A 14,164-nucleotide genomic window follows, 5' to 3' on the forward strand; every position below is an offset into this window, starting at 1 on the left:
AACACATTTAAATAAAGTTTTCCCTCCCTACGTCACTCTTTAGAACTCTGGGATTGCAATGGCGGCTCCCTTCTGTGTATGGTGTAAACATATGCGTTGTGTTTACGAAAGTGGTTTAATCATTTCCTAGCTGCGTTTTTTGTGTCTACTGCCTTTACTGCCATTAGTTTACATTGAATGTTTACGTTCATGTGAGTTTCTGAGTTTTATTTCCCTAGAATCACGCGACGCATTTTTCTACTTTAGTCTTCTTTGTGTCGTCTGAAACATTTCGCAGGTTAGCTTACGCTAACCGTTTAGACTGAGGTAAGTACTGTTTAACGTTCATACGATTTACTATAAGTAGGACTTTTGTTTACATGCTCTTTTATGTGGCACAGTCCCGATTGTACCCAACGCGTAACTACCTAATAGTTCGTAGATCTTGAAATGTAGTAATGTTTTAAGCTAGCTTTAACTTTAACGATGGGATTTGGCTGCTCGGGTGGTTTTTAAATGGGCACTCGGGTATTTTATCAATTAGACGATTCAGTATTCACATTTCACAGATATTGTCATTAACTTTTAATAGCACTGAAGATTTCATCTGTTTATGTATCTATTTCCCTACAGAGAATGGATGATGATGTCTCCATGCATAGGTTGGAAGGGAGTGATTCATCTGCTCAAGTCGGGGGGCTAATAGTAAAGAAAAAAAGTGCTGCTGCTGAGCCCCATGTTTTTCGAGCACCTACTCCACGCACATCTTTGCTTGGCTTGGATCTGCTGGCAGCCCAGAAAAGGAAGGAGCGTGAGGCTAAGGAACAGGAGTCTGGCGATGACAGAAATAGAAAGAAGTCAAAAGTTTCCTCATACAAGGATTGGGAGGAAGGTAAAAGCGACTCTGGATCTGACGAAGAAGATGATGACAAGAATAGCAGTTCTAAGAAGGAGAGGTAAGTAAGCACTAACCTGTGCTGAAAGTTTGGACAGTCTTTTTATTTTTTAATTAATTTTATGTAGCTTTCTATTCTTTATAATTATAAAATGAATAATTATAAATATATTATTTTTGAACTGCTAGCAGGAAGTATCGTGTGACTGGTTCTGAAACACCCTCCAATCCTGGAGGAGTCAGTGAAGAATTCAAGCGCAGACACCAGCAGCGAGAGAAGGACCGCCGTGAGCACGGAGTCTACGCATCTTCCAAAGAAGACAAAAGCAGAGAAAGAGAAAGAGAAAGGAGCAGAGATAAGGGCAGAGAGCGACACAGTGAAAGAGGTGAGCCTAAAGCTTACTTTAAGTTTTTTATTGATGTAGTAGTAATTGTAGGTTAATAGAGCCTTTTTTTAGTTCCGTGTAGTTTAAGGAATTCTGAGGATTGCTTGCTTATTTTAAATCTTTATTGTAAATGTTGTTGTTTTATTTTGAAACTGTTCAAATTTGCTAATTTTATTCTTGCATGTGTGCACTTGTAATGGACAGATGTTTCATGAAGTTTTTAAAATCTTTTAGTAAATGCTTGATAATTGAATGTTGAAGTTGACTTTTCTTGTTTTGTCAGATGAAAGAGAGGGCAGTCGCAGCAGCCGATCAGAACGCTCAGAGCGGAGTGAGCGGTCACAGAGAGATGGGTGGTCAGAGCGCATCAGCCGAGGGAGCAAGAGAGATGAACCTGCGACACCACAGCATCGTCCCAGAGGTTTGTTTTTTCATATTTTGTCTTCTTGAATGTTTCATGAGGAAAGTATTGTATTCAATTGAATGTCTAAATGTATGGATGATTTTACATAGATTCCTTCACACCTTCACGCTCTAACTGGGAGGAGGATGACAGTGGTTATGCCAGTTCAAGACGCTCTCAGTGGGAGTCTCCGTCCCCAACACCGTCTCGCAGAGAGTCAGAGCGCTCAGAAAGAAGCCATCGCTCTGGCCGAGAGAGTGAGAGAAAAGACAGGTACCACCAGTTTTTTCATGTACCTTACCCCAGTATCTGACTTGTATTAAAACATGATGTGAATTTCAAATCTTATATTATATTGTGGAGTATAGCACACATAGCTTTCTTGATGATGCATATTTACACCTTCTTTAATCACAAAATATTGGTAATGTACTCCTACCACATCTAGTCACTCAGGCTGTAGTAAATCTTGTTAATTTTATTGTTTGCATTTAGCATACAATACTATACTACAGCTGAAACGCTAATGATGATGACTAATTATTAATGATATTTGATGCTAATATAACATTTATCTGTTGTTTTAGGTCAGTCAGGTCAGGTCGTTACCCTGACGATACACCCCTGCCTACCCCATCTTACAAGTACAATGAGTGGGCCAATGACCGAAAACATTTGGGCTCTACCCCCAGGCTATCACAAGGGAAAGGTACTATTCAAACATAAGCTATTTTATACTATGGAAAAAATTAATTTGTTGTCTCTACTAATATTTCTCATTCTGTCTCTTATTTAGGTAGAAGAGAAGATGGTGAAGGATTTACGTTTGATGATGAGGATGAGAAAGAGCAGTGGGAGGAGGACCAGAAGGTGAGCGTCACAGTTACAATCTACTGTTTCCTAATTGATATTGGATAATCTTCCCATCCCTAATTGTATTCATGAATTGCAGCAAGCTGACAGAGATTGGTACATGATGGACGAAGGCTACGATGAGTTCCACAACCCTTTCACCTCCACTTCTGATGAATATGTAAAGAAGAGAGAGCAGATCCTTCAGAAGCAGACTCAAAAAAGAATATCCGCCCAGAAGCGACAGATCAATGAGGTAAAATCACAGTGCTTTATATTAGTATGATCAGAAATGTCTTACTGCACTCTTTTAGTCCTATAATGTATATGCATGCCCTTTTTCCGTACTTGTCTTGTTAATCTATTTTTCAGTGTTGGTATGTATTAGTAACGAGTTGTGTTTTTGTCTCAGGATAATGAGCGGTGGGAGACTAACCGCATGCTCACCAGTGGTGTGGTGCAAAGATTGGAGGTGGATGAAGACTTTGAGGAGGACAATGCTGCTAAGGTTCACCTGCTAGTTCATAACCTTGTCCCTCCCTTCCTGGATGGAAGAATAGTCTTCACCAAGCAGGTAAAAGCAATTCAGTTTAGATTTAAATGCCTCTTATCATTTGGCCTTGTGAAAGGATGTAGTGATGATTCTTATGTCAGGACTGTACACATGTGATTTAAATGTTTGTGTGTGTGGTTTTCCTTCTGCAGCCAGAACCTGTCATCCCTGTTAAAGATGCTACATCTGACATGGCTATCATCTCTCGAAAGGGCAGCCAGCTCGTTCGTAAGCATCGTGAGCAGAAAGAACGCAAAAAGGTGGGCTGGATTTGAAATGAATAGGAAATTAAACTGGTTTGTTGTAAAACAGATCTGGCTTTGTTGTCCTAATCGTTTTGGTAAAACAGCTGGGAAATCAGATTTTTGTTCTGAGTGGAGTGTGCTTGTAATTGCAATCTGTGCCTGCAGTTATGAGTTGCAGCTTTAATCATGATCAGACAAGTAATCAGACTGTCTGTTTTCAGGCACAGCACAAACACTGGGAATTGGCAGGCACCAAGTTGGGGGACATCATAGGTATCAAGAAGACAGAGGATGAAGATATGTCTGGAGGCAAACCAGTAGGAGAGGATGGCAAAGTAGACTACAGGTGAATAGGCTGATGTGTCACCTACGAAAATAAGGCTTTGCTGTTAGTCTGCCTGACCTGCCATATTAATTTTCCTCTGGTTGCCTTACAGAGCAGAGCAAAAATTTGCAGACCACATGAAAGAGAAGAGTGAGGCAAACAGTGACTTTGCTAAGAAGAAGAGCATCCTGGAGCAGAGACAGTACCTGCCTATTTTTGCTGTTAGACAGCAACTTCTCAACATTATAAGGTATTGACATCAAGACTATTTGTCGCTCTCTTACAAACCAAAATGAGGTAGTCAGACGGAGGTCTAACTGTGCTTCATTGTGTTTACTGCTTCCTGTAGGGACAACAGTATAGTGATTGTTGTTGGGGAGACAGGGAGTGGGAAGACCACCCAGCTGACCCAGTACCTGCACGAGGATGGTTACACCAGCTATGGCATGGTGGGTTGCACTCAGCCCCGAAGAGTGGCAGCCATGAGTGTGGCCAAGAGAGTCAGCGAGGAGATTGGCACCAACCTCGGAGAGGAGGTAAGAGAGCTGGCTGGGCATACACCTTCATTTTACTGTTTTTCATATTCTTAAACACTGAAACTGTTTTATAATGGGTGGAAGACCTGTAGTCTTATGCTGTGTGGCATTGCCATCTAGTGGACAATAGGAAGAGTACAAGTTGTGACAGTCATCTGGGATATAAAAAAGGATGAAATCCATCAGAGAGAAGTTTCAACAAAAACTGTCTTAATCATTGCCGTGGGATTAATCACATCTGCTTAAATTAATATATTTTCCCCTGTATCCATAATTTATGTGCACGTCACACAATAGTAGTCCATTTAAGGCATGCATATTATTTTTTTCTTGATCATTCTGGCAATGTTTACTTCAGGTGGGCTATGCAATCCGCTTTGAGGACTGCACTTCTGAGAACACAATGATAAAGTACATGACAGATGGAATCCTGCTGAGGGAGTCACTGAGAGAGTCAGACTTGGACCACTACAGCGCTGTGATAATGGACGAAGCTCACGAACGATCCCTGAATACAGATGTGCTATTTGGCCTGCTTCGTGAGGTCAGTACAAAAGTCCCTTACTCCATTAAAAATGCTATTGTTTCCATTTGTCCCAAATCAGACACAGCTTCTGTTTTATTATACGATTTACATCATCATAATGTTTTTCTATTCTTAATTTAACTTTTCTTTATTCTTACTTATCAGGTGGTCTCTCGGCGCACTGATTTGAAACTCATAGTCACTTCTGCAACTATGGACTCGGACAAATTTGCAGCATTTTTTGGCAACGTACCCATATTTCATATTCCAGGAAGAACTTTTCCTGTGGACATCTTGTTTAGTAAGGTATGTAGGAATTTCACTTCTATTTTCACTTGAGATATGAGCACATCTTTAATAAAGGAGAATTACATTGCCACCTGATCCTTTTTGCCCACTTCAGTTTTACATTTGTTATTGTGTTACCTTGAACTGGATGACTGACTTGTTTTGTCTGCTGTGTAGACACCTCAGGAGGACTATGTGGAGGCAGCTGTGAAGCAGGCGCTGCAGATCCACCTCAGTGGAATGATGGGAGACATCCTCATCTTTATGCCAGGGCAAGAGGACATCGAGGTGAGAGACATGATTGGTGTTATTGTGTATTTTATTGATTAGAGACAGGCAACAAGGTGACTTGTATTAAGTGTTCTTTTGGTTTTAAAGTATGTTTTTTTTTCTTTCAGGTGACCTCTGATCAGATCGTGGAGCGACTGGAAGCGCTGGAGAATGCTCCTGCTCTTGCTGTGCTGCCCATTTACTCGCAGCTTCCATCTGACCTGCAGGCCAAAATCTTTCAGAAGGTTAATACTAGTCACTGCTTGTAATGTTTTGACTGGTGAATCAGTTATATTTGCCTTTCAAATTTTGTAAATATAGCAGACCCATTGCTAAATTGCTTATGCTTCATCTTCTGCCAAGGCTCCTGATGGTGTAAGAAAATGCATTGTTGCTACAAACATTGCTGAAACCTCCCTCACAGTGGATGGCATTATGTTTGTCGTGGATGCAGGATATTGCAAACTCAAGGTACTCCAAGAACTCCCCAGCCACGCTGTAGTCTCTTATTTATTAAACAAACAGAAACAGTACTCACTTCTTTTTTGTCTGTCAACAGGTTTTCAATCCTCGCATTGGAATGGATGCTCTCCAAGTATATCCCATTAGCCAGGCTAATGCCAACCAACGTGCTGGTCGAGCCGGACGTACAGGACCAGGGCAGTGTTACAGGTAATACCCCAGCCCTAAACTGCTCTTAGCTTACATAACATGGTCTAACTGTCCAAGAGTGCTCGAATCTGTGCATTTCCAATATTGTAGTTTAGCTATGCTCATGTTTTCTGCAAGGCGTAAGAAGAATGAGGAATATGTTTTTGTTATTCTATTCATGGGCTTTCCAGAGCAGGTACATGCAGTCATTTGGACAGTTTCACAGAATTAGTTTTTGTCTCTATGTTGTGAAGACCTGGCTCAAAAGCCATGACAAAACCACCACAACTGTACCTGATTTAAATATATATACATTTATTTCAATAAATAACAACTGTCAGTTCAAACAAATAACTGTCAGTATGGGGTTTGAAATCAGTAGTGCAGGCTGTGGTGCATGTTGGTGGTGTGCAAAACAAGTTTAAAAATAGTGTGAGGAGGTCACATAACCAAAAATGGTTCCTGCTAGAAGAGAGGAGAGAGACAATGGTGATCAGCAGGGCAACTTATACTGAGGCCCCCCACCCAGGTGTCTAAATTACAAGCCCATCCCACACAAACACTAGGACATGACCAAGACACTGTCAAATGACCACCATCACCAATGAAGGATCCCTTACTGCTTACGGCTCTGAATATTTTCCCAAGCATATTCTCTGCTCTAGTCTGTGCAGTCTTTCAGTAAACATATAAAGTAGAATGGACAAGCATTTTTCTTCTTTGGAAGGCTTAAATTTCACACTCAGCTTAAAAGTCTTTTTTCATGTTTACTATCTTTGTTCCCTGTCCTGTCCATTCAGGCTGTACACTCAGAGTGCTTACAAGAATGAGATGCTGACAACCACCATACCAGAAATCCAGAGGACCAACCTGGCCAATGTAGTTCTTCTATTGAAGTCTTTGGGGGTTCAGGACTTGCTCCTTTTTCATTTCATGGATCCACCACCTGAGGACAACATGCTCAATTCTATGTACCAACTGTGGATCCTGGGAGCTCTGGACAACACAGGTAGGTAGTTTATTAACGGGATTTATCAGAAGCATCATTATACCAGCAACAAGAATTTTTTCCAGTATGCTGATTTTATGTATGTTGCATTTCAATAACGTTTTGAGAAATAATTAGAGCTGCTCAGAATCTAGTAATGTTTAATAGGGAGTGTTTATTTTCTAATTTCCTATATATGTTTTCTAATTTTTTAATTCATCAGTATTAGGTTTGGCCTTGACTAGTCGTCAATACAATAGGGCAAAATCATTCTCCTAAAATCACGACAGAGGATACAACGTATTTGAAGGTGGTGTGTTTCCCATGGTGCTGGCTTGAGCTGCTACATAGCTAGAGGACAGCTGGAGGATGCTACACAGATGATGCAAATGCTGTAAACAGGCCTGGAGGAGGTAGTTGGGAGGTTTAGCCAGTGGAGTAATTGCCTAGTAACTCATCCTGTGTCTGATTTGACTGGTAGGGTCTCATTTCTGTCTCATCTATAGCTAGATTCCAGGGGATTTAGGGATTTGAGGATAAGGGGGACTTTTGATGATTCCCTGTATGGTGTGTTAACAGCAGATTATCTCTGATTAAGGCTTACCTGCCCCAAACTGGCTGCTCTGCTACTCTGCTTTTCCTCCTTGTAAGCTTCTTAGACTCTTTCGTCTAATCATTTAAATCAGAAACTGCAAAGTTTTTGATCTCACACTCCTTTTTTCAGCAAGTATTCTCAGCTGTCAGCAGTTCATCCTACTCTCTCAAGACGATAGATAAATAAGTGTCACATTATGCCGGCTTCTCCCTTACGCCAGCAGGCTTTTGATGGAAAAAAGCTTATCACTCAGCTTAATGCGTTCCCCCCCTGCATTCTTTACGTCTTATGTCTTTTTATATTTTATGCGTTACCTTGCAATATTTTTTTTTGTCTTTTTAGGAGCATTGACACCAACAGGACGTATGATGGTAGAGTTTCCACTCGACCCTGCACTGTCCAAGATGCTGATTGTGTCTTGTGACATGGCCTGCAGTGCTGAGATCCTCATCATTGTGTCCATGTTGTCTGTGCCAGCCATCTTCTACAGACCTAAGGTAGGTAATGTTATTTGTATGTCATTTATAGTGTTTTCCTCTTTTTTGCGACAGTGTTTATTCTCTTCTCATACTTAGTGTGAAATTTCAGAACAAAATTAATGAATGAGTGGCTACCAATCATATTAGCATATTTATTTACGGCTCCACTTGTAATTATATATACCTTACTGTTGTTTTAAAGTGTCAATAATCCATATTGTATGTCATATCATGAATCTGTGTAAGTAAAAGGATGAACAATGAATAGTGTAGCTCTCTGTCTTTTCTGTTAGATTGGCTGTATTGTCTAAAACACAAAATGACAAAAAGCCTGTCCAGTTTCAAATGAATTGTTTTATTGTTAAATGGCAATGAACACCTTTAAATAACAAATGTAATTTTGCATCTCTGCAGGGTCGTGAGGAAGAAAGTGACCAGGTGAGGGAGAAGTTTTCAGTCCCAGAGAGTGACCATCTCACTTACCTCAACGTCTACACACAGTGGAAGAACAACAATTACTCGAGCATCTGGTGTAACGACCACTTTATCCACACCAAGGCCATGCGCAAGGTCAGACTTGTACCGTTTCAGCATATTATGAGTTTAAATTGTGCATTGTTTGTAATTTTTAGTTTGGGTTTGTTTTTGCTTGGTTCCACTTTTAACGAATACATTTTTGTGCAGGTGCGTGAGGTGCGCTCCCAGTTAAAGGACATCATGGTGCAACAGAGGATGAACCTGGTTTCCTGCGGCTCAGACTGGGACATCATCAGAAAGTGCATCTGCGCCGCTTACTTCCACCAGGCTGCGAAGCTCAAGGTACTCTCTGCACTCTGGGTTTTTCTTCAGTTAATATATTAACACCTAGTGGCGACTGGTTTTGGCAGATTTATAGCAGCATAATTACAGAGCAGTGAAATACCCCCTCTGGCCTCACATTAATACAGCACTAAAATCTGAAATGGAATTTGAAATCCTGACTATATAATCAATGTTTTCAGTTTGACTTATGAGTAACCAGGTAACCTAAGCAATTATAGTAATGTTAGGTATACTTTATTTTCTGACTGTCTAAGCCAGGAGAAGCATATTAACCCAGATGACCTGCTTTGCCCTGACCTTATTGTGTAGGCACAAATACATGTTTGTATTCACTACAGAACCAAGGACCCTGTGTTTCTATTCATACAGTTCTTATTTATGCATGTGCTTGCCTTCTAGGGCATTGGTGAATATGTGAATGTGAGGACAGGCATGCCATGTCACCTCCATCCTACCAGCTCTCTCTTTGGAATGGGCTACACACCAGACTACATCATCTACCATGAGCTAGTCATGACCACAAAGGTAAGTCGTCTGATGGCTCCAGGACTCAGCTAACATAAAAACAATTAATGATGCATATGTTTTGGATGTTAAACTTATGCTTTGTCTTGTAGGAGTACATGCAGTGTGTGACGGCAGTGGACGGGGAGTGGCTGGCAGAACTTGGGCCCATGTTTTACAGCATTAAACACGCCGGAAAAAGCAGACAGGTAAGTCCAGGCTGGTGCTTCTCAGTTGCTTGTGACTCCCTTAAGTTGAGCTCAGACTGCAGGAGTTCTGAGCTATTATCTAAAAATGGAAGAAAAAACATAGTCAGAGAACTGAAGTTTTATTTCGATATGGGATGTGAGAGGATTACAGATCCAGTAACATCTAGAAGTTAAAATAATTATGATAACATCAGTACATTCAGTGAAAGGTGTATACTAGAATACAAAATAGCCACTGGTCTTTACAAACAATAGTAAATATTCTAGCTCTTGAAGTAAGCTAGTATGCTACTGTTGATAGAAATGAAAACTGGCAGCTCAAATCTTTGCTCCAGTCCTCTCACTAAAGAATAGACAGTCTGTATTGAAAATGGCATCTCCCCAGCTATTCTGGTTTTCCTTCTGTGTTTTCTTCCTGGTTAATGTTACATGAAGTTGTTGCAGCATTACATGGCTTTGTTTACCTCTGGTTCCCAAATAAATCACACTCATATATTGCACTCTCTGGCACAATCATTTCCAGTCTCAATAGTGATCATGCAAAAAAGCAGACATCTTTCTCGGTTCTCCCCTTACGTGGTTAACTGGGAGGAGATCCCTGAGGACAGAATCCTAAATCTTTGTGCTTTCTTTCAGACAAATAGTGTGGATGTGGAATAAGATGTGAAAGACTCACATGTAGCTAGAATGTTTTGGTCTGCTGTCTTTGTCCATGTCACTTATGAATGGATATAGCACCCTACTAAAATGACCAATGAATATATTTGAGTGGTTTCTTTAATTTTCATCTGTGTTGCCCTTCTAGGAAAACCGTCGGCGGGCAAAAGAGGAACTCACCAACATGGAGGAGGAGATGGCACTGGCTGAAGAGCAGCTGCGAGCACGTCGAGAAGAGCAAGAGAAGAAGAACAACATTGGCAGTGTTAAGTAAGTCAGCAGCACACCTCTCGTCCTTCTGGTTCATCACACAAGTCTCATCCAACAATAGTTCCCTGTGGCCCTCATTTTCCATACACAGTCAAGATTAGAAACGTTTAATTTACCTACCCCGCTGCCAATCCATATCTTCACCCCTCCCTCCCTCACTTCCTCTCCCACTCTCTCTACTCCACCTTTCTCACTCTTCATGATGAGCTTTTCTCACCTCTGGTCCCTCCAGACGAGACAAAAAGAAATAATATTGACTCCTGGCTGACCCCCATTACAGCAGCAATTTAAATTGTGCCATAACAGAACAGAGAAAGGAGGGGAACGTTCATTTTCAAATTAGACCAAAAAATTAATTTCACACCCATCTGCGAGCTTTACAGAGAGAAATAAGGTTATAAAGACAGATTTAAAAAAGAACTTTTATTGTTAATTAATCAGCTGGTTTATCTGTCTTGAGTTTAGTGTGACCACGTCTGAGGGAGATATGTTGAAAATAATCACACTCGAGGTATAGGATTAAGAATTAGATTTAAGCGAAGGAAGCTGGGTGTGTGATAATGAAGTTGAAGGCTCTCCTGGGCTCGTAGCTGCCTTTGTCCTCTGGCAGGCCTCACAAGTATGTGCTCTTTGAGTTCAGTGTGACCAGGATGAAATATTTTATTGGGCATGCCTTTATGTGTGGGCTGGTTTATAAATTGTGGGCCTGCTCAGCACTTCAGTTCAGTTCTGTGAATTGGTAAAGGCCCATCACTTGTATTTTTTAGTATAAGTATAACATTGTGAGTGCTTTAGAAGAGCTTGAGTGAGCCTTTTTTTCTAACATTTTGTTGTTTACTAATATCAAAGTCCAATATTCAGCTAAATGCTCAAATAGATTTAGGTGTAAAGAGTTATTTTCTACAATTTAACCATCTTTATGGGTTAACAATCAATTACCAATTATTATTTGGTAATCAGTTTTCATCATGCTATCCCCGTATGGCTTAATATTTGTCACTGCCATTGTTGAAAAATGAATGAGCACCCTCCTTTGTGCTCACTCATGTGTTGAAACTACCAGCAGTTTGTGCATTAAGGAAACCACAACAATTTCTCCTGAAGTGAACAGCAAGACAGAAGGAGACACAGTGACAGAAGGGGGCTATGGCCTGATGGTTGTAATTGCTGCAGGTGTGTGTGTGAGAGAGCGAGAGGGAGAGATGAGGGAAGTGTGGGCAGTGTCAGAGTGTCACAGTGCTGTAATTAAAGATGATAGATTGTGCTGTCAGAGGCGTCAGGCTCTACGTCCCAACACTCTTTTCAGAGACACCAGCCTGCCTTTTCACTCTCTAGTACTGCCGCTTTCATGTTCACTCTCAACTGCACAGGCCAGTTTTTAAATGACAGCTATGTAGAAATGGTCAGTATTTAAATTAACAGAGCAATCAAATAATAGGGCTGAATATTGTGTTTAAACTCACCATCTGACTTGTCTCTTAACTCAGGGCGGTGAAAATCTGCACACCAGGACGAAGAGAACAGGCCCCCATGACACCCAGACACACACCTGCCCGCTTTGGACTGTAAAAGAAAAATCGTTGGCTTCTTAAGACTCACTGATATCCAGACTTGGACCACATAAGTATAAACAGTGTAATTTTGTCCCCCCTGCATGACCACAACTAACTGCAGTTCACTGTACAGTCCACTAGAGTGAGAACTTGTATAAGGCACCAGCCTCAGAAATTATCCCTCCACCTCCATCAGCCACTAGCTGTTTAAATGATGTTTAAGGAATAAAGGACTGTGCTGTTGTTTTTTGTATATTTAGTATGTATATGTTCTCCTTACTTAAAATCATCATTTGTAAAAGAGAAGAAGTAAGAAGTAATTTGCTATTATTCATGGCTGTACTGTTGTGATCTAATGTCTCTGTGCCCTTATTTTCTAGTTCTTGTAATGTCGTGGCTTCAACATGTGCCACCTTGAAGAGCTCCTCTACATATTGAAGCACTATTCAAACTACTTCTGGCATGAGTGTCTACTGACTATAGAGCTGTATTGTAAAATGTGCTAACACTCGTGCAGGCTAAGGATATTGACCTTTTTCTACTCTTTGTTGACCTTGTTCCAACAAGGTAATGTACCACAGCATTGCTTCTTAACTTCACCATGCTGGATTAAACATATTAAATGGTTTATTGGCTGTGGATAAAGTATATAAAGATCTAATGTTTTTTTTTAGTTAAAATATCAAAAGGTGACAATTTGATAGCACTTAGGAGTATTTATAAATGGTTAGAAAACATCACAAGGGACCAAACATCAGAAAACTGACTATAAAAGTTTGTGTAGTTAATTGTCATTTTGTTTTAAAAACAACTTCAAATAAGGGACGTAAAACTATAAAACAGATAACTGCTATATGTTTACTTTTCTTGTAGCAATCTTGACAAAAGGGAAGTCTTGGGTCTGTACAATGTGTAAATACAGTGTTACCCAAACTAAAATGTTCCTAATGAAATACCCAGCATGGTTGTTTCTGCTGTTGGCCTCACAGTTGTGAGCTGAGGCGACTAAAACTGATCAGAGAGAAACAAAAAGCACAGATCTGTCCCTCCCTCAGTCACTCACACCCACAGATGCTGCACATCTACATGTGTGATCCCTGGGCTTTGAAACCTCTCAGCTGTAAAAGATGTTGATATGCTTTAGATGAAGAGCCGGGCTATATGTGGGTGCATCTTGTGTCTGGCTTTATTGAAGCTGTATGTAAATCTCCAGGTCACAAATCTGTTGAACAAAAAGCCTGGATGGTTTTCGAGTGTCTTCATCACAGTTACTCTGACATTTCTTGATGTGTCTGAGCTGAAACGTCTCTTACCAGCTGGCATCAATTTGGAAGGAAAGACAAAAAAGACTGATTCTTGATGTAGAGTGTGCAACAACTAGCAATGTTTTTTTCTCTTAGCTGAATCCCTCTGCTGCGCTCCTTTCATGTTGGTCAGTGATGGTCTGTCTAACTGTAACCCTCATGCAAATCAGCATCTTATGAGCATCCCCTCGACCCCCTCAGTTATCCAACTCGTCTTGATTGAGTGTGGCAGGTGGAGGAGGGGATGGATATAATGGACTTCACCAACTTTAATGAGACAAATCTCAGCTATGGGCTGACATTTTGAAATAGTCCTTGTGAATGACAGTGTCAGCAGTCACCTTTACTAAAGCTTTCCAGGGAAGGTCCCTGTAATGATGGAGGGAATTAAAATGGCCTCCAAGGCAGTGCAGATAGGCCTCACAGGATTAGGGTGCAAAGCCACGCCTAAATGGGCTCCACCGCCACACCCCAAATAAAGGTGCCTTTTTCATAAGGGTATGTCCATCCTCTACAGACTTACATATCGTCACCCTGAGATTTGATGGAGGGATTACTGTGAATGTTAGTTGTTGACCACTGAGAGATTTGTAGAAATGAGCTGTCCCTCACATTAACTGCCCCACCCTTGCCTTCCTTTCATTTGAACCCATCCCCATCCCCTGGTTGAATGTCTGGTGGCTGACAGGGACAAGCTCTGCTGTCATTACAAACTTAATAAGAGCAGAAGTGAGATTGATGAGAAAAACAGAGGCATCAACTGCTCTTTTAATTAACTCTTGTCCCATAATGGTGCCAGGACAAAGGCAAAGAATGAGACATTTTCTTTCTCCTTCTACCCCTTTCTGTTTTGTTGCCTCGCTCACCCGCAATA

At 40.9% G+C, this 14,164-nt stretch overlaps 1 protein-coding gene across 2 annotated transcripts; it reads left to right on the plus strand.

Annotated features, from left to right (window-relative positions):
* The first annotated feature begins 52 nt into the window (after window positions 1-52).
* On the plus strand, window positions 53-12,614 carry dhx38 (DEAH (Asp-Glu-Ala-His) box polypeptide 38). 2 transcript variants are annotated; one of them, XM_028401916.1, is made up of 27 exons: window positions 53-306; window positions 613-935; window positions 1,064-1,260; window positions 1,544-1,681; window positions 1,774-1,936; window positions 2,251-2,372; window positions 2,460-2,533; window positions 2,616-2,771; window positions 2,928-3,089; window positions 3,221-3,328; window positions 3,535-3,659; window positions 3,751-3,888; window positions 3,988-4,174; window positions 4,533-4,718; window positions 4,866-5,006; window positions 5,166-5,276; window positions 5,387-5,503; window positions 5,622-5,729; window positions 5,818-5,930; window positions 6,710-6,918; window positions 7,835-7,989; window positions 8,386-8,541; window positions 8,656-8,790; window positions 9,193-9,318; window positions 9,411-9,506; window positions 10,312-10,433; window positions 11,921-12,614. In XM_028401916.1, the coding sequence occupies exons 2-27, from the start codon at window positions 616-618 to the stop codon at window positions 12,000-12,002; spliced, it is 3,747 nt and encodes a 1,248-aa protein (XP_028257717.1). In that variant the 5' UTR covers window positions 53-306; window positions 613-615; the 3' UTR covers window positions 12,003-12,614. The 2 variants fall into 2 exon arrangements, with proteins under 2 accessions (XP_028257717.1, XP_028257718.1); XM_028401917.1 differs by having other exon boundaries at window positions 1,067-1,260.
* The last annotated feature ends 1,550 nt before the right edge of the window (window positions 12,615-14,164 follow it).

This window comes from Parambassis ranga, chromosome 3 (genome assembly GCF_900634625.1).
Source record: "Parambassis ranga chromosome 3, fParRan2.1, whole genome shotgun sequence".
Classification (NCBI taxonomy): Eukaryota; Metazoa; Chordata; class Actinopteri; family Ambassidae; genus Parambassis; species Parambassis ranga.